A 21,505-nucleotide genomic window follows, 5' to 3' on the forward strand; every position below is an offset into this window, starting at 1 on the left:
CACTGAATATTATCAGTCTAGTTATTTGATTTGTCATACTTGTAAAATACAAAGAACACATATTTGCGCAAAGCTACCATGGAAACAAGAAAAAAAGTATGATTAATAGAAAATACAGTAGGGTTAATATTTTCCACTCTTTGGACCTTTTCCTTAAGGCATTTAAAGGCAGCACTAGCTTTATTAGCAGCCAGATGACTGTCAGGACTCCCAGTGGAGCCTGCAGTCAACTGAAATCCCTGCTTCTTATATGGGGAGGCTGCAGGTCAGGACTCCCCCACCCTGTCTTCATGGAAGCCATTCTCTCTTTATCTAACTGGAAGGCTTTAAAATTTACCCTTGCAACATTTCACTTACTAGGTTTTGTCCCATAATTCAATCCTCTGACATACTTTTAAGTTCTAAGGTTTGTGACAACTGTAAATAATATACATTGGTTGTGAACAGATTAAGTCCAAATAAAGATAAACTCTTCAATGTGCTACTCAAAATAAATATTCTTTAGATTTAAATGTACTTTGAGCTAGGAATTATTTAGCAATAATTCCAGTTCATAAACAACCCCAATATGTCTATATAAATAGGCACTAATAATCCCAGCAGAAGGGCAGTTAGGATTATGTGGCTATTTTGGGGTCTAGTAATTACCTCTTCCTTACATGTTCACAAACCACCTATTTCCTACTATAATCACTAGGAAAACAAAATGTGTCTATATATACAGTGGGGTATTATTATTCAGATTAAAAAGGAACGAAATTCTGATCCATGCCACAACATGGATAAACCCTGAAGAGCTTATGCTAAGTGAAAGAAGCCAGACACAAAAGGACAAACACTGTATGATTCCACTCAAATGAGGTAGTCAAATTCATAAAGACAGAAGAGTAGAACAGAGGTAACCAGGGGCTAAGGGGAAGTGTAGTGGGGAGTTATTTTTTAGTGGGTTCAGAGTTTCAGTTTTGGATGATGAAAAGATTTGGAGATGGATACCGGCGATGGGTGCACAACAATGTGAGTCTACTTAATGCCACTGAATTGTATACTTAAAAATGGTTAAAATGGACCATCTTATGTTATGTATATTTCACCACACAAAAAAATTAAACTGAATAGGAAAAATAAAGTTTTCTATTTAGAAAATGTATTCAGCATTACTAAATGATTAAAATGTGAGAATCATTGGAAATAAAAAGATGAACAGAATAGCCCATCAAGATCTCATGATGTAGTGGGAGAACAGATACGGAGGGCATTCCGGGAGAAAGAGCAGTAGATGCAAGCGAGGGTGAGACCACAGAGTGCTTAGGAGACAAATGGCTTAGCGGAGCTGCGGTGCAGATGGCAGGTGGTACACCTGTAAACATAACTAGAGGTTATCATATAGACGATGGCTTAAATTGCTGATGGTCTTTAACAAGAGAAAGACATGGGAAGATTTGACGTTCAGAAAGATCCTTTCTGCTTGTGATATCAAGAATCTCTTAGAGGGACTTCCCTGGTGGCACAGTGGTTAAGAATCTGCCTGCCAACATAGGGAACACGGGTTTGATCCCTGGTCCGGGAAGATCCCATGTGCTGCGGAACAACTAAGCCCATGCGCCACAACTACTGAGCCGGCATGCCACAACTACGGAAGCCTGTGCACCTAGAGCCCGTGCTACACAACAAGAGAAGCCACCACAATGAGAAGCCCATGCACCACAACGAAGAGTAGCCCCCGCGCGCAGCAATGAAGATCCAACACAGCCAAAAATAAATAAATAAATTAATTAATTAAAAAAACAGAATCTCTTGGAGCTAAAATGAACAAATGAAAAATATAAAGAAAGTTGATGAGACATGATGAAGGACAGTATTCTAAAAGATTAATAAAACATAATAAATTTGAATACCTAGTTGAAAAGAATATTCTAGAAAAACAAAAATTATACAAATGATCAAAATTGACACAAGATTAAGTTGAAAAACTGAATATACTAATGACCAAAAAGAAACTGAATCAGTAAAAACTATTCCTTCACCTGCAAAAGACACCAGCACAATATCTTACAGAAAACTTTTACCTTTCAAGAAGTGATGATCCCGTCTTTAAAACACTATTTAGAGTAGTCAAAAGAGAATATGTATACAAATCATTTTAAGAGTTTACTATCACCAGGAGCACAGAAAAGAAAATTAAACATCAATCTCACTTCTGAACATGAAATTAAAACGCAAAAGAAAATAGCCAATTTGTTTCCAGCTTTGCTTTGTATGATATTTAATCTTACACCAGCTGCTGTAACAATAATGCCCCTCCTCCCCAAAAAAAGATTCTAGTAGAAAGGTGAGAGATTGAGACAGGGTCAAATGAGGTTAAAATCAAGGCAGGAAATGAACAGTAACAGACTGGAAATGGAACGGAAGGCTTCTAGAACAGCCCTAGGATTCTGCTTTCAGTAACTGGAGTGGGCATTTGTGCCAAGCCTTCCTGGAGACGCGGAGGTGTGTGGAGGCCAGGCTGTGTCTAGAGATGGAAAACCAAAGACAGCATGTGGCTGACAGGGTCTTGATGTTCCGGTTGGGTGTCAGGTCTGAGCCTCTGAGGTAGGAGAGCCAAGTTCAGGACTTTGGTCCACTAGAGACCTCCCGGCCCCACGTAATATCTATAGTCAAGAGCTCTCCCAGACATCTCTGTCTCAACGCTAAGACCCAGCTCAACTCAACGACCAGCACGCCATGCCAAACAACTAGAAAGACAGGAACACAACCCCACCCATTAGCAGAGAGGCTGCCTAAAATCATACTAAGTTCACAGACACCTCAAAACACACCACCGGATACAGTCCTGCCCACCAAAAGACAAGATCCAGCCTCATCCACCACTACACAGGCACCAGTCGCCTCCACCAGGAAGCCTACACAAGCCACTGAGCCAACCTTACCCACTGCGCGCAGACACCAAAAACAACGGGAACTACGAATCTGCAGCCTGTGAAAAGGACACCCCAAACACAGTAAGTTAAGCAAAATGAGAAGACAGAGAAATATACAGCAGATGAAGGAGCAAAGTAAAAAACCACCAGATGAAACAAAGGAATAGGAAATAGGCAGTCTACCTGAAAAAGAGTTCAGACTACTGATAGTAAAGATGATCCAAAATCTTGGAAATAGAATGGAGAAAATGCAAGAAACGTTTAACAAGGAACTAGAAGAACTAAAGAGCAAACAAACAATGATGAACAGCACAATAAATGAAATTAAAAATTCTCTAGAAGGAATCAATAGCACAATAACTGAGGCAGAAGAATGGATAACTGACCTGGAAGATAAAATAGCGGAAATAACTACTGCAGAGCAGAATAAAGAAAAAAGAATGAAATGAATTGAGGACAGTCCCAGAGACCTCTGGGACAATATTAAACACACCAACATTCGAATTATAGGGGTCCCAGAAGAAGAAGAGAAAAAGAAAGGGACTGAGAAAATATCAGAAGAGATTATAGTTGAAAACTTCCCTAATATGGGAAAGGAAATAGTCAATCAAGTCCAGGAAGTGCAGAGTCCCATACAGGATAAGTCCAAGGAGAAACATGCCAAGACACATATTAATCAAACTATCAAAAATTAAATACAAAGAAAAAATATTAAAGGCAGCAAGGGAAAAGCAACAAATAACATACAAGGGAATCCCCATAAGGTTAACAGCTGATTTTTCAGCAGAAACTCTGCAAGCCAGAAGGGAGTGGCAGGACAAATTTAAAGTGATGAAAGGGAAAAACCTATAACCAAGATTACTCTACCCAGCAAGGATCTCATTTAGATTTGACAGAGAAATTAAAACCTTTACAGACAAGCAAAAGCTAAGAGAATTCAGCACCAACAAACCAGCTTTACAACAAATGTTAAAGAAACTTCTTTAGGCAGGAAACACAAGAGAAGGAAAAGACCTACAAAACAAACCCAAAACAATTCAGGAAATGGTAATAGGAACATACATATTGATAACTACCTTAAATGAAAATGGATTAAATGCTCCCACCAAAGGACATAGACTGGCTGAATGGATACAAAAACAAGACCTATATATATGCTGTCTACAAGAGACCCACTTCAGACATAGGGACACATACAGACTGAAAGTGAGGGGAGAGAAAAAGATATTCCATGCAAATGGAAATCAAAAGAAAGCTGGAGTAGCAACTCTCATATCAGACAAAATAGACTTTAAAATAAAGACTATTACAAGAGACAAAGAAGGACACTACATAATGATCAAGGGATCAATCCAAGAAGAACATATAACAATTGTAAATACTTATGCACCCAACATAGGAGCACCTCAATACATAAGGGAAATGCTAACAGCCATAAAAGGGGAAATCGACAGTAACACAATCATAGTAGGGGACTTTAACACCCCACTTTCACCAATGGACAGATCATCCAAAATGAAAATAAGAAAGGAAACACAAGCTTTAAATGACACATTAAACAAGATGGACTTAACTGATATTTATAGGACATTCTATCCAAAAGCAAAAGAATACACTTTCTTCTCAAGTGCTCATGGAACATTCTCCAAGATAGATCATGTCTTGGGTCACAAATCAAACCTTGGTAAACTTAAGAAAACTGAAACCAAATCAAGTATCTTTTCAAAGCACAATACTATGAGACTAGATATCAATAACAGGAAAAAACCTGTAAAAAATACAAACCCGAGGAGGCTAAACAATACACTATTAAATAACCAAGAGATCACTGAAGAAATCAAAAAGGAAATCAAAAAATACCTAGAAACAAATGACAATGAAAACACGACATCCCAAAACCATGGGATGCAGCAAAAGCAGTTCTAAGAGGAAAGTTTACAGCAATACAATCCTACCTTAAGAAACAAGAAACGTCGCAAATAAACAACCTAACCTTACACCTAAAGCAATTAGAGAAAGAAAAACAAAAAACCCCCAAAGTTAGCAGAAGGAAAGAAATCATAAAGATCAGATCAGAAATAAATGAAAAAGAAATGAGGGAAACAATAGCAAAGATCAAAAAAACTAAAAGCTGGTTCTTTGAGAAGATACACAAAATTGATAAACCATTAGCCAGACTCATCAAGAAAAAAAGGGAGAAGACTCAGATCAACAGAATTAGAAATGAAAAAGGAGAAGTAACAACTGACACTGCAGAAATGCAAAGGATCATGAGAGCTTACTGCAAGCAACTACATGCCAATAAAATGGACAATCTGGAAGAAATGGACAAATTCTTAGAAAAGCACAACCTTCTGAGACTGAACCAGGAATAAATAGAAAATATAAACAGACCAATCACAAGCACTGAAATTGATACTGTGATTAAAAATCTTCCAAAAGACAAAAGCCCAGGACCAGATGGCTTCACAGGCAAATTCTATCAAAGATTTAGAGAAGAGCTAACACCTATCCTTCTCAGACTCTTCCAAAATATAGCAGAGGGAGGAACACTGCCAAACTCATTCTATGAGGCCACCATCACCCTGATACCAAAACCAAAGATGTCACAAAAAAAGAAAACTACAGGCCAATATCACGGATGAATACAGATGCAAAAATCCTCAACAAAATACTAGCCAACAGAATCCAACAGCACATTAAAAGGATCATACAGCGTGATCAAGTGGGGTTTATCCCAGGAATGCAAGGATTCTTCAATATATGCAAATAAATCAATGTGATAAACCGTATTAACAAACTGAAGGAGAAAAACCGTATGATCATCTCAATAGATGCAGAAAAAGCTTTTGACAAAATTCAATACCCATTTATGATAAAAACTCTCCAGAAAGCAGGCACAGAGGGAACTTACCTCAACATAATAAAGGCCATATATGACAAACCCATAGCCAACATCATTCTCAATGGTGAAAAACTGAAACCATTTCCTCTAAGATCAGGAACAAGACAAGGTTGCCCGCTCTCACTGCTATTATTCAACTTAGTTTTGGAAGTTTTAGCCACGGCAATCAGAGAAGAAAAAGAAATAAAAGGAATCCAAATCAGAAAAGAAGAAGTAAAACTGTCACTGTTTGCAGATGACATGATACTATACGTAGAGAATCCTAAAGATTCTACCAGAAAACTACTAGAGCTAATCAATGAATTTGGTAAAGGAACAGGATACAAAATTAATGCACAGAAATCTCTTGCATTCCTATACACTAATGATGAAAAATCTGAAAGAGAAATTAAGGAAACACTCCCATTTACCACTGAAACAAAAAGAATAAAATACCTAGGAATAAACCTACCTAAGGAGACAAAAGACCTGTATGCAGAAAACTGTAAGACACTGATGAAAGAAATTAAAGATGATACAAACAGATGGAGAGATATACCATGTTCCTGGATTGGAAGAATCAACATTGTGAAAATGACTATACTACCCAAAACAATCTACAAATTCAATGCAATCCCTATCAAACTACCAATGGCATTTTTCACAGAACTAGAACAAAAATTTTCACAATTTGTATGGAAACACAAAAGACCCCGAATAGCCAAAGCAATCTTGAGAAAGAAAAACGGAGCTGGAGGAATCAGGCTCCCTGACTTCAGACTATACTACAAAGCTACAGTAATCAAGACAGTATGGTACTGGCACAAAAAACAGAAGTATAGATCAATGGAACAGGATAGAAAGCCCAGAGATAAACCCATGTACGTATGGTCACCTCATCTTTGATAAAGGAGGCAAGAATATACAATAGAGAAAAGACAGCCTCTTTAATAAATGGTGCTGGGAAAACTGGACAGCTACATGTGAAAGAATGAAATTAGAACACTTCCTAACACCATACACAAAAATAAACTCAAAATGGATTAAAGGTCTAAATGTAAGGGCAGACACTATAAAACTCTTAGAGGAAAACACTCTTATGACATAAATCACAGCAAGATCCTTTCTGACCCACCTCCTAGAGAAATGGAAATAAAAACAAAAATAAACAAATGGGACCGAACGAAACTTAAATGCTTTTGCACAGCAAGAAAACCATAAACAAGAAGAAAAGACAACCCTCAGAATGGGAGAAAATATTTGCAAGCAAAGCAGCTGACAAAGGATTAATCTCCAAAATATACAAGCAGCTCATGCAGCTCAGTATCAAAAAAACAAACAACCCAATCCAAAAATGGGCAGAAGATCTAAATAGACATTTCTCCAAAGAAGATATACAGATTGCCAACAAACACATGAAACGATGTTCAACATCATTAATCATTAGAGAAATGCAAATCAAAACTACAATGAGGTATCACCTCACACAGGACAGAATGGCCATCATCAAAAAATCTATAAGCAATAAATGCTGGAGAGGGTGTGGCGAAAAGGGAACCCTCTTGCACTGGTTGGTGGGAATGTAAATTGATACAGCCACTATGGAGAACAGTATGGAGGTTCCTTAAAAAACTAAAAATAGAACTACCATATGACCCAGCAATCCCACTACTGGGCATATACCCTGAGAAAACCATAATTCAAAAAGAGTCATGTACCACAATGTTCACTGCAGCACTATTTACAATAGCCAGGATATGGAAGCATGTTAAGTGTCCATCAACAGATGAATGGATAAAGAAGATGTGGCACATACATAGCATGGCATATTACTCAGCCATAAAAAGAAATGAAATTGAGACATTTGTAGTGAGGTGGATGGACCTAGAGTCTGTCCTACAGAGTGAAGTAGGTCAGAAAGAGAAAAAGAAACACCGTATGCTAACACATATGTATGGAATCTAAAAAAAAAAATGGTTCTGAAAAACCTAGGGGCAGGACAGGAATAAAGACGGAGACATAGAGAATGGACTTGAGGACACAGGGAGGGACAAGGGTAAGCTGGGACAAAGTGAGAGAGTAGCATGGACATATATACACTACCAAATGTAAAATAGATAGTGGGAAGCAGCCACATAGCACAGGGAGGTCAGCTCGGTGCTTTGTGACCACCTAGAGGGGTGGGATAGGGAGGGTGGGAGGGAGATGCAAGAGGGAGGGGATATGGGGATATATGTATACATCCAGCTGATTCACTTCGTTATACAGCAGAAGCTAACACAACACTGTACAGCAATTATACTCCAATAAAGATGTTAAAAAAAAAAAAAAAAAGACAGGGAAGCCCAAAGGAAAAACAGAAGTGAGAACTGAGTAATCTTTGTTCCAGCAATGGGGAAGCAGGGCTTATCTTTGTGCCTCACACAGCCTAAATTATCCATTTTTGATATCTAGATCACTTAGTTAATTCTGGGTTTTAAATATATAAGAGATATAAATCAACAGGAAAATAAATCCCAACCTCTAAAAAAATACACCATAATTTCAGAAAAAGAAAACTTAGATAGTCTCTCCATTGTATTATCTACGACACTATTTTCACATTACTGTAGACAGTTGCGACTGAAGTCACAGAACTTGGTAAAATAAAACTAATGTTTTTACTAATAAAGTCACAGTTTGGCATAGGGATGTAATAGGCTGAATAGCAGACCCCCAAAGCTATCAGGTCCTCATCCTTGGAACCTACAAATGTTACCTTATTTGGAAAAAGGGTCTTTGCAAATGGGATTAAGTTAAAGATTTTAAAATGAGATTATTCTGGATTATCTGGGTGGGCTCTAACTGCAACCACATGCATCCTTTAAGAAGGAAGCAAGGACTTCCCTGGTGGCACAGTGGTTAAGAATCCGCCTGCCAATGCAGGGGACACGGGTTCGATCCCTGGTCCAGGAAGATCCCACATGCCGTGGAGCAAATAAGCCCGTGTGCCACAACTACTGAGCCTGCGGTCTAGAGCCTGTGAGCCACAACTACTGAAGCCCTCACGCCTAAAGCCGAGCTTCGCAACAAGAGAAACCACTGCAATGAGAAGCCCACGCACCGCAACGAATAGTAGCCCCCACTCGATGCAACTAGAGAAAGCCCACGTGCAGCAACAAAGACCCAAAGCAACCAAATAAATAAATAAGTAAATAAATAAAAATAAAATTAAAAAAAAAAGAGGGAAGCAGAGGGGGATGACACACAGAGGGGAAGGTGATGTGAAGACGGAGCAGAGATAAATCTGAAGGGATGCAACCAAAAGCCCAGGAATGCCTGCAGCCACCAGAAGCCGGAAGAGGTGAGGAACAGATTCTCCCCAGAGACTCTGGGGGGGAGCACAGGCCTGCAGACACCTTGATTTTGGCTCAAGGATACTGATTTCAGAACTCTGGCCTCCAGAGACAGAATCAATTTCTGTTGTTTCAAGCCACCTAGTTTGTGGTAACTTGTTACAGCAGCCATAGAAAACTAACATAAGGGCGATCAATTTGGGGCCCAGTGGGACCAATCTCAACATTCATCTACACTTAGGAATAACAAATAATAAAGGAAAATAGAAACACATAAGGGTCCAAAACTATATGGCACTTGTTAAGATATACTCCAGCCTGTCTTCCAGGTCATATCACAGCAATATTTTGAAAAGAAATTTTCTTTTCAAATGTATCATATATAGAACCCAATTAACCAATTTCTTCATGATATCTAATATAGATGTTACTACTGAAACACTTTGATCGAAGTTAAGACAGTTGGCAAGTCATCCTGAAGCAGTTAGGCATTGCTGACTCAGACTGCCCATTTCCTTCAATTCTCCTAGACACTTATTTAGTCGTGCAAATAACCACTAGCCTGTAAACTAACCAAAAAAAAAAAAAAAACTCCCACAAACAAAAAACTGAGTTAGGTTAAATAAGCACCATGTAGAATATTAAGTAAAACAGCAAATCACCCAGCTTAAAACTAAATTGCAGTAGATACTGAATATACAGTGCCCTCCTGAATATCCTGTCTGATTTATCTTTTCACCTCCATAACCAAACTGAATGCACTGCACATCACTAGTACTGCACAGATATTTGGTGAAAGAATATATGAGAACTGCAAGAGAAGAGAACATGAAAAGTAGATATAAATACCTGACTACGTGCCATACCAGGGCTTGAAAAATTGCTGTTGAGGGCCAGATCCAGTCTGCTGCTTGTTTTTATAAATAAGATTTTACTGGAACACAGCCAAGCTCATTCACTTATGTATCATCTATGGCTGCATCCCCGCTCTGAGAGCAGAGTTAAGTGATGACAAAGACACATGGCCAACAAAGTCTAAAATATTTACTACGTGGCTCTTTATAGAAAAGGCTGGTCAAGTCTTGCTCAGTACCACACCATCTAGAAGGGAAGGCAATTATTACTGAGTGTCTACTAATGCACTTATATTCTACCAGGTGCTAAGGAGACAGTTGAATAAGTTAGTCTCTGTTCTCAGAAAATCATAATAGAGCAGGTAAAACAACAAGTGTGTACTCCAGCTAACAAACTTGGTAGTGGGCTATGACAGAAAACTGAATAGTATTGCCATAGCACAGAAAGAACCTTTAAGTGGAGAAGCTTTCAGGGAGAAGCAAATGTTTACCACGTGAAGCATTTAATCAAAATGAGCTTTTCCTTAAAAGATAGGTTCAGCTCATCATAGGCAAATAAGAGAAAAACCAGTTCCTAAGAAAATCATTAAACAAAAAAGAAAAAGAGATGAAAATAGCAACCAGAAAAAAATAATTCACAGTACTGCACCTTTTAAAATGTAGTAATCAACATTTCATCAAAATTTTCAGGTTCTAAGATACCTGTTCACATAGCTCACCTTGATTTGGAAGATGCTCCTCCCGAACTACATGCTCCTTTATTCAAATTAAATGTAACTGCAAGAAAAGAATTGGTATTCCATATATATTTCAGGAAAATTATAATAAAACAGCAGATATAATAAAACAAAATTACAATAAAAATTATAATAAATATCACAATGCAGCTACGTAGAAATTCATGGACATTCTGAATACATGAGAGCTGGAATGCTCCTACCCAGAGATCATAAACTCCTGTAAAATATACTGGGCTGATGCTTAACAGAGCTGGGAAAGACCATCATATGATGTAGCAGACAGCCTTGGCCACTTCCCCACTCCACTGCCCCTCTCCCCTTGGTAACAGGAATCCAATTTTGTTTGGGTGTCCATACCCCTCACATATGGCTTGGAGGATGCTATGGTCCGAAGGTTTGTGTCCCCTCCCAAATCCAAATGCTGAAAACCTAATGCCCAAGGTGATGGGACTAGGGGGTGGGACCTATGGGAGGTGATTAGTAAGGCTCTTTGGTCTAAACCAATCAAAATAATTCCACTCCCTTTCCAAGTGACTGTTTTTGAGGTGGACATGTGATACAGTCTGGTCAATGACATTCAAAAGGAAGTATGCTGGTGGGAAGAAGGTCTTCTAGGAAAAGTTTCCTTGCTCACAGGGGACTCCAAAGGAGAGAGATGCTCTCTGTCTTCTTCTGGACAATGCTGGGTCTGCATATGACGGCTGGACTGCCGGCAGCCACCTTGTGTCCAGCTGCTGATAGTGTGGCATCTGGAACCACCCTACCTCTGGGACTCTTGGTATGGCAAGGTATTTCCTTATTGTTTAGGCTCATTTTACTCAGTCTGGTTACTTGTTGCTGTCAGCGTTCCATCCAGTTCATTGTTATCACCTTTTCATTTTACTGATGAGAATAATCCAGACAGATAATACCTCTTGCTCCCAAACATGTTGCTAGTTTCTGGCAGAGCCAATACAAAAGCATCCATATTAAAAAAGGAAGAAAGAAAAGTAAAACTACCTTTTTCTTCATCATTTTCTCTGCTTAATTCCGTAAAAACAGGGACTTCCTTTAAAAAAAAAGTTTGAAGGTTTGGTTCACAACTGCATTTACCATCAATATTCAATAGTCCTTAATTATGACTTGCTACCTAAAATGGTTTAAGATACTAATTAAGAAATTATATGTATTGCAAATATTCTCCAATAAAGAATTATTCTACAGGGGGAAAAAAGTAGCTTTTCTGTACCAAACTGCAGAAGTTTACCTACATTTTTATTTCTATTACAATTTAAGCAGGAAACAACAACATAAAGCAATAAACTCTAGGAATCTTAGCTAGAGCATTACTTTAAACAGCAAAACCTTTCTCTTTTGTAGTACGCTTTAGTGTAATGATCAAGGGTCTAAGACTAACTCAAAGACGACTGTGTATAAAATCCACCTCTGCCACCTATGAGCCTTGTCATCTCGGTCAATCTCATCGTCTCCCTGAAGGCTCAATCGTTACATCTTTAAAGTAGGGATAACCTACATATTTAGAGTTACGATAAGGGTTAATTAGGATAATATAAATAAAACACTTAGCATAGTGCCTGCCGTAGTGTTTGATAAATGTTAATTGTTGTTACTACTGATAAATAAGAAGGATGACCTTGAGATCTAGCTAAAATATTTTGTTAGGTAATGTCCATATAGGATTTCACAAAGGAACACAAAAGAACATGATCTTACTTTGAAAAAACTGATATGTTTAAATGTGGAATGAGGAAGCACTCATCAATAGAATTTCCCCTGCTTTTTTGGGTAAAGATACTGTTTACACCTGAAAAGTACAATTAACTTGAAGGTTTTAGCAATATTAAGCTAAAATGGTACAGAGCAATAACGTTATTCCAAAAAGTAAACCTCTTTCCTCAGTACAAGATGTGAATCCTTTGTAACTTCCACGATAGGAAGTTATAATTTTTTCTCTATTGAAAATGAAGATTTAAATTTTTAAAAAGCAAGAGAATAAAAAGCTTTCAGTCTTAAGGAGTTTAAATTTCACATTTACAGCAGTTTAAGCACTGTTCCTGTTTTAATTTAATGTAGAAAACTCCTAAAAGATTGTGTGACAATACGCATGTTAATGTAAGTAATGTTAACACACACTCACTCTCTCACTTATCAAGAAGTTCAATCAACATGGTACAAAAGTTGATTCACAAAGTGATCCTCACTGATGTCTTAATTCTCATCGCCTGCTACTGCCTGCATCACTCTGTACTCAACGGCTTATACAACATGTGCTCCACAATGATCAGAACAGCTGTACTCATAATAGCTCAAAACTGGAAATGAGCCACATGCTTCTCAACAGGAGAATGGATAAATAAATTGTATTATATTTGTAAAATGAAATACATCAATCAAAAAAAAGAGTGAAGCACTGATAGGAAAGGATGTAGACGAACTACACATACAGAACATTATACAGAGCTAAGGAAGCCAGACACAGAGAGAACAAACTGGATGATTCCATTCCTATGAAGTTCAAGGGCAGACTAAACTAACCAACAATCAATAGTATATCAGAACAGTGCTTCCTTCTTGGAGGACAAGGAATATTAATTGGGAATGGGCATGAGGGAACCTTCTAGGATACTAGAAATGTTCCATATCTTGATCTGAGTGGTGGCCACAGGGACTACCTATCTATTGATCCATCCATCCATCCATCTAAAGACACATACATACGTGAAAGTTCATGGAGCCGTAACCTTAAGATAAATGCACGTCATCCACTTTACTTCATGTGTGCTACACCACAATAAAAAGTTTTTAAAAATACTAAATGGCTAGTAGTTTCACATACACACTAGGCTGTATTTTCCTGCTCACACACAACTTCTAGTATGTAAGCTCCTTGAGGGCAGGGATTTTTATCTTTTGTCCACTGGCTGTATCCCCAGTGCCTAGAAGAATGCCCGGCACACAGGAGGTGACCAATAAATGTCTGTTGAAATAAATGCCTTGATCTAGTTATTCCAACACCTGAACCAACTTTATCGTGCTCTCCCTCCCCCATTTACCTGGATTTTACCCATTAATTCCTCAAGACTCCTCAGCCTAGGGGATATATCTACCTCCAAATATTCTAGGTCCTCCCCAGGCTGGAGCAAGTGCCAGCCCTCTGTGTTCTCACACACTGTGTTCATCCCCAGCACTGCATTAATTATAATCAGTTGAAACGCTCTGTTTATGTCTTCGCCACTAGCTACTGACTCTATTTTAGAAATGAGGAAACTGAGGTTTAGAAGATTCCATAATTACACTTGTGAAGTCAGTAAGTCAGGAATGGACCCAGGTTTGTCTCAACTCCACAGCCCGGACTTTTATACCTGGCTATGCTCTTTCTCCTACAAAACTCATTCAAGGCTTAAACAAACAAGCAATTTTGCTTCTTCAGACCTTTGTCTATTGCCTCTCTGGATGATGCCATGCCCACCTGCTCTCTCCCCTCCAGACCTCTTCTCACTTGTTCTTGAATAAATTTGGCAGTTTTTTCTTCATCATCAAGGTCCTGCTTCTTCTTCTTCTCTAGTTCCAGCTGCCGGCGGATCGTCTCAGGGTCCCTATCTATATACTGAATATACCAGCCTTTTGGTGTTTCGTCCACTTTGCACAAGCCTTAAAAAAAGTAACGGACACTATAATTTTGAATACAATCAAAGCTGACAGTACATATAAATGTGGTCTCTCTCTGCAGTATTTACTCATTCATTCAAATACACTCATTCAAACACATTCAAATACACAAATTCATACAGCACGTGAATTTTCCATATTTACAGTTAGTGACATTTAGACTTTAATTGGAATATTTTATCTCTTTAAAGAGAAAAGAAATATTATTTTGATTTTTGACTAGGTTGAGGCAACACATTTAAACAAGGGAAACATAAAAAGAGCATTATCTTGCTTAGTAATTATTCAACTGTCTCTAAGTACTTAACATCCACTGAGTACAGGATATCCTGCTAACTTAACTAAGCAGAAATCTTCCCCAAAATGGAATAAAGAAACACACTGAATAACTAATACCTTGATACAAAAGTTCTTTCTCTGTTCCTTTCCTGAACTTTCCATCCTATTAGAAATGGGAAAAGAGGCAGCAAATTTAAAAACTGCCTTAAGAAGGGGTAACAGAAGTTTCCAAAAGTGCAATGAAGGCAGGGGGAAAAGTGGAAGAGGACGGGTACTGATCCTTAACCTAACGAGTGGATGCTTCAGTGATACATCTTTGCACTGTTGACAGAATCACTCCAGACGCTCTTACACACCTGCAGCGCACAAAACCAATCCTGGAAGACTATGCTCCTCTCCACCAGTTTCTAACTGCCCTACTCATCCTCTTTTTCATAAATTTACACAGAAAATATGATCATTCTCTCCCTGCCTGCAGTGCAGCCATATAACAGCTGCTCACATCATGTCTTCCTCTTACCTTCCCTGCCCAGCCACTTAGTAAAATCTGTCAGCGTCTCCCACTGAGTGGCGTTCATGTGGATGTGCTCTCGGTGGCTGATGTACTCATTGTAAACGATGTTGTTGTGAACCCTCTTGGTTCCTAAGAAGAAATTACGACACTGCTGACCCTGAGCAGATTATGAGATTATAAAGTCATTATGTGCACAAGACTTAAGATACTTACCAAAGCGTCTCCTGAGAAGTTCTAGAAAGTCATTTCGGAATTCCCTAATAAAGCAGGGAGGGAAAGCATTAAGGTAATTTCTACAAATACATAGCATCACCTTCCTGAAATTTAAGCCATCATATAGTTTGCATGAGCACATGATATATAAAACATCTACGTGAATATCTGTTCCGAACCTTTAAAAACTGAACAAGGGAAGAATCCTGAAAGATTACAGCTTTCAAGAATTAAAGTTAAAAGTCAAGTTGGATTGGAACTTTTTGTCTTGGTAAAGGAGGCACAGCAAAAGTGCCCACACATCTTTGGAGCGGATTCTTCATGGAGTCTCAGTGCTACTGAATGTGGCATAATCATCCCATTCTATAGATAATAAAACGTGAAGTTGGCACTTAATGTGTCCCTCTGAGCTGAGCACACTGTGTTAAGTGACAGATAAACATAGGTGAATAAGATATACATTCTGACCAAGACGTTTACAGGTGAAGAGAAAGAGAAGGCTGTTCCCATCTGGCACAGAGACATGAAAGCATCATTTGATATTTGAGAAATGACAGACATATAGACAATAGTTATTTCAAATTAAGTATTCAGTAGATATTTTCTCAAAAATAAACAAAGTGAGCCTGTCACGTCAAGAAAAACAACTGACGGTATTTGTTGCCAATGATAAAATTTGAGCTTTCAAGCAAAAAATGTGAATTCTGGTAAACTAGTATCCGCCACCATGAGTCTGACATACTTCCCAATACTTAAAGATGTTTCTGACAGCACTGAGTTGACATTAGTGAATATGATTTTATGATATTGCATAACAAAATGTATCACCGTTCAGAATTTCAGAATACCTGTGTAACTCAATGAAGCAATATTTTCCAAATGACTGATGTGTGATGTTACAAAACCATGCATGGGTACAAGATCCACTTAAAGTAAAAGATCACATGGATTTTAATGTCATAGAGTACAAAAGGTTTGCTATATGGTCTCTGATTCCACATTGCAACTAATCTTTAAGAAACTACCACGCCATTGTGTTTCAAGGTAGTATCACAGAAAAATAGCCAAAATTATGTGAAAAGGCTACTAAAATACTCTCCCCGCTTCCCACTACACATCTGTGTAAAAGCTGGACTTTCTCTATGTATTTCAACCAAGCAACATTTCAGAAGAGAATGAATGTAGAAGCAGATGTGAGAATACAACTGTGTTCTATGAAGACAGACACTGAAGAGATTTGCAAAAATGTAAAACAACTCCACTCTAATTTTTTTGTGTGCTTTTTGTGTGTTGGAAAATATAGTTAATTTTCATGTAACAATGTTATTTTAACTGTAATAGGCTTATATTGTGATTTTAAATGAATAAATTTTTTTTAATGTCTCAGTTTTAATCCCTAATTTACAAGCTATAACCCACATAAACAAAAGTCTTTGGGGTTTAAGACCAAAAGGTCTAAAACCCTGGAAAGAAAGAAAGGGATGGAGGCAAGACTAAATATTAATTGTAATAATAATAATTAACAGCTAATATTAATCGAGTACTGACCACTCTTCTAAACACTTCCAAAGTATTAACTCATTTAATCTTCGCATAAACCCTATGAAGGAAAGACAATACTTGAAAGGTACAAAACCTACAGATGAGGGGACTAAAGCACAGAGAAACTGAATAAGTTCACCCAAAGTCACACAGCTCCTGAGTGGAGAAGCCTGGGTTTAAAGGACTTAAAGACAAGCAGTCTGACTCCAGACCTGTGCTCTTAGCCACAATTGTTTTAGACTGAGAGATGGTTTTTCATATGTTTGAAGTGAATGGAAGAAAGACTGACTTGTGAGACATACTTTTTTAACAATTGCACACAATGATAAACTGTCAAAAGAAAACAAAAACTGAGCACAAAGACAATACAGCTATCACATTAATATGTAAGGAATAAACAGAGCTTCCAATATATTAAATATTAAGCATCTATTAAACATCCAACTGAATAAAGCTTATGATATAAGGATGGCTTTGAGTTACTTACTCTGAAAAATAATCCATAAACTGCTGAGGATTTTCTGAAGCCAGCAATAGTTGTCTCTGATGAGATTCGGACATACAATGACACTTAAAGCCATTCTACAAAAATGTAAAGGTAGTGGTTAAATCTTGATTTAGCTCATCATAATGGGCCCTAAATATAAGTATTTAATTAAATCCTAAAAAGCTGCTCTTTGATGATAAATTGTAAAAAATAATCAAGTCACTGGCTGTAAGCACCCTATCGTTTTAAAAATTTTTTTTTATAAGTTGAGTTTTGCAACCCTGCTAATCAAAGAATCCCAGAAGATTAAAGAGACAGAAAAATACTGCTCTGGAAAACAGACATTAGTAAGAAACATTACAGGGCACAGTAACGGAAGAGCGATTTTATTTTTTGACTCAATTTAACAAATTCCTATTGGGCACCTACTTCATACAAAGTGTTATGCAAGCGTTGCGAGGACTATAACAAAGTAAAATGGGTCATCAGTGAAGTTCCATTAAGGAAACTATTTTCACTCACTTTCCTATACTTTAGCTCATTACCCAAAATACACTTGCATTTTATACATAAACCTTATTTTATCATACTAAATCTGTATCTTCTTCAGATGATTGTAAAAAACATCCAAGTTTTGACTTTGTGTCTATTCTACTTAACATTTGAACCTGATTCTCCACTAGTAAGAGAAATGAAAAATGTGCCTCTCCTCTGTCTCCCCCATCTTGGTGAACAGCACTGTCCTGTACCGTCACCCAGGCCAGGACCGAGGACAGCACCCCAGCGTCCTCCACCTCCACTCAGCACTACGTCTACTCCGCCGTCCTAATAACTTACCCAGTCCCTCGGCTCAATCCCATTGCCACTGCCCTGATTTCAACACTCAGTCTTGCTTAGAGCAGTTTCCTAATCTTCAGTCATCCACAGATGCCTACACAATTCTTGCCTCTTCTGTGCCCTACCTATGCGTTACTCTTCCTTAACTGCGTCTTAAAAGGAAACTTGATATCAGTCTCATAAACGAAAAGCCAGCACCACTTTCCATAAATTATAAATAAATCAGTAAGATGAAAGCAAAATAATGTTATTAAATTCTAGAAACTCAAGGGAGTGGATGGGCAGGAGGGGAATACTCCGGATCTGACCTTCCTCCCCCTCAATCTGCCGGTATTAGAGACAGAGACAGGGGAGGGGGCTTGCAGGGGTCAGCTTCTCCTCCCCCAGGCAGGGAAGGGCAATGAAAAGATGTGAGGGCAAACAGGTCAGAATCACCCCAAGTGTCTTACTCTGAAAAGTAGTAATTAAAAGAGAGAATCAAACGTGTCTTCTCTTTCCCTGAGGAATTCTATTTTAGGATAACATTTGAGGATAACCAAATAACCCTAGTTAATGAGAAAAAGCTCATTGTTACAAAAGAATGGTGGTCAACAATAAATGTAAAAAGAACTAGAAAAATAACCACTTTGCAACTTCTAATGAAATAAGTGACACAAGCAAAGATGTTAAAACACGAGTAAAAGGCTGATGGGAAATTGGAGCTATGGGCACGATTCCACACTCCACTAGTATTTGTTACTCGTTCCCCCATAGTTACTTGCTCTTGCAAAGGGGAAAATATTACTTTCCAACATACTTTACAGGCTGTCAACTGTACCCAATTTTCTTAGCACTACCAGACATCATGGGCTTCCTTATTTGATGCAATGTGATATACACAGGGTCACCTATCAAGGATTCTGCTCCCAAATATTTAACCTGAACCTAATCAAGCCTTCAGACCTAAGTTCCAGTTTACAAAAACTACAAGAGTTAGAGAAAGAAGACGAACGACAACCACAAGAAAACTTAATTGTTAAAGGGGGAATCCTCTAGGATCATTACTGGCCTAGCCTCTTCAAGTCAATGTCAAGAAAAACAACTGAGGGGAAGGGAGGGAATTCTATTTCAAATTTAAAATTGAGAGAGAATTAAAAGTCCTAACACCTGACACCAGAGATTTTTAGGGCAGTGAAACTATTCTGTATCATACTATAATGGTGGATATTTGTCATTATACATTTGTCCAAACCCACAGAATGTTCAACACCGAGAGTGAACCTTAATACAAACTATGGACTTTGGTGCTAATGATGTGCCAATGTAGTGTTATTGATTGTAACAAAAGTACCATTCTGTTGCACCAGGCTGATGGTCTGGGAGGATGTACATATTGAGGGCACAGTGGCTACGAGAAGTCTCTGTACCTTCCGCTCATTTTTGCTGTGAACCTGAAACTGCTCTAAAAAATAGTCTAGTTTTTAAAAAGTTTAAACAACCAAATCCAACTATAGCTTTTGACTGGATCTGGGTTTTTTTGTTTGTTTGTTTTTGTTTTTACTTTATTTTATTCAAGTATAGTTGATTTACAATGTTGTGTTAATTCCTGCTGTACAGCAAAGGAATTCAGTTTTTTATACGTATATATACATACATACATATAATTCTTTTTCATATTCTTTTCCATTATGGTTTATCACAGGATATTGAATATAGTTCCCCGTGCTAAAAAAACTGTTTTAAAAAGCATGCATGGGAACAACTGAGAAAATGTGACTATGGAGTATGCACCAGATGATATGAAGAAATATTTATTAATTTTGTTACGTGTGATGACATATATGGTGGCTATAGAGAAAAATATCCTAATATTTTAGAGGAGCGTATTTGAATATTTATAGGTGAAATATCCTGATGCTTGTAATTTACTTTACATATTTCAGAGAAAAGGAAACATGGCAAAGTACTTAAAATGTTAAGTGAAACTTAAAGCGTTAAATCTGGGTAGTGGATATATGGATGTTGCCTGTACTAGTCTCTAGTTCTCTGTGTGAGAATTTTACCTTGACTAGTAGTAAAGAGAACTAAAGAGAAATGAAAGAGAATAACTGTATCAATGTTATTCAACGTCAGGCCCACCTGAAGTATCTCATTCCTCACTTGCAGAAACACTGGATTAGATTATTCCAAGTGCCCAGTGTTCTTCCTTTCCTACCCAATTCAATCTCCAGAGAAAAACGTGATCCTGTCACTAGCCTGCTCTCAATTTTTCCAGGTCCTTCCTCATCCATCTAAATAAGGGGGAAAAGCGTAAACTCCACAGCACAGCATACAAAGGTTTTTCAAGATCTGCTCAAAGACCCCTTGAGCCACTTTATACATAATTGACTCATTTAAAACTCACAACAATCTTACAAGTAGGGACACTTACTATTCTCACTTTTCAGATAAGTAAACAGGCAGAGAGAATGTGACTTGTAAGTGGCCACAGCTCGGTTTCCTAACTCTGATTCTGACTCCAGAGGCCACATCTCACTCGCAATAACATCCTGGTCCTGGCACATGGCAGGTGCTCGATAAATGCTTGTTAGGTGACTAGTGTGCAAGAGCTTAGTTCTCCTTTTTCATCTGATCCCGAAAAGAGGTGTACACCCTGATCATGTCTAAGAGCCACGTCAAGTCAGAGACGTCTGTTACTGTCACTCCCGGGAGTCCGGCTCGGCACTGTTCACCCCGCGTTTCTTGACGACTTGAGTGGGGTCACTTCTCCGAGGGCTGCAAAACCTTTTCTTACTTCATTTCTTTTTTGGGGTTAGACTGGGGAACAAGGAGGTGTCAAAGGCCACTGGCTCCCCGCAAGGACAGGGCTGAAGGGAAGGACGGCCCTACTGAGTTGAGTCCTTGACTCACCCTGCGCAGCCCCCACGACTAGGGACGGGAAACCCAGGCCCTCACCCCGGCGTCGGGGACCTCAGCCTGCATCTCCAGCGGGGTCCCTCCGGGGAGAGGAGGGGGTGGGCAGGGGACCGCCCCGGGCCCGCTTACCTCGTCCCGGCACTGCTTCTGGCACATCTGGCAATACCAGCGCAGCTTCTGAAGCCCCTTGGACTTGATCCTGTTGGCGATGGCCTTAGGGGTAAGAAAATCTGATTTCCCCATCGCGCCCTCCGCAGCAACAACTTTCGTGAGCCCAGCGCCGGGTTGACCGGAAGCGGAACAGGGCTGGCGGGCGTGGGCAGGACAAATACCCTCCA

General features: G+C 38.6%; 1 protein-coding gene across 1 annotated transcript in view; it reads right to left on the reverse strand.

The window, feature by feature from the left end:
- KIN (Kin17 DNA and RNA binding protein) overlaps positions 1–21,452 on the reverse strand; it is a 35,899-nt gene extending 14,447 nt beyond the window's left edge. Inside the window, exons 1-7 of the mRNA XM_068538372.1 lie at positions 21,297–21,452; positions 17,436–17,530; positions 15,407–15,450; positions 15,200–15,322; positions 14,201–14,382; positions 11,731–11,779; positions 10,711–10,768 (exon numbers count right to left, since the gene is read on the reverse strand). Coding sequence (XP_068394473.1) covers positions 10,711–10,768; positions 11,731–11,779; positions 14,201–14,382; positions 15,200–15,322; positions 15,407–15,450; positions 17,436–17,530; positions 21,297–21,410 — 665 coding nt within the window. The 5' untranslated portion in view covers positions 21,411–21,452. The remainder of the gene's footprint in view (positions 1–10,710; positions 10,769–11,730; positions 11,780–14,200; positions 14,383–15,199; positions 15,323–15,406; positions 15,451–17,435; positions 17,531–21,296) is intronic.
- Between the last annotated feature and the right edge of the window lie 53 nt (positions 21,453–21,505).

The sequence above is a fragment of the Eschrichtius robustus genome, chromosome 1 (assembly GCF_028021215.1).
Source record: "Eschrichtius robustus isolate mEscRob2 chromosome 1, mEscRob2.pri, whole genome shotgun sequence".
NCBI classification, from domain to species: Eukaryota; Metazoa; Chordata; class Mammalia; order Artiodactyla; family Eschrichtiidae; genus Eschrichtius; species Eschrichtius robustus.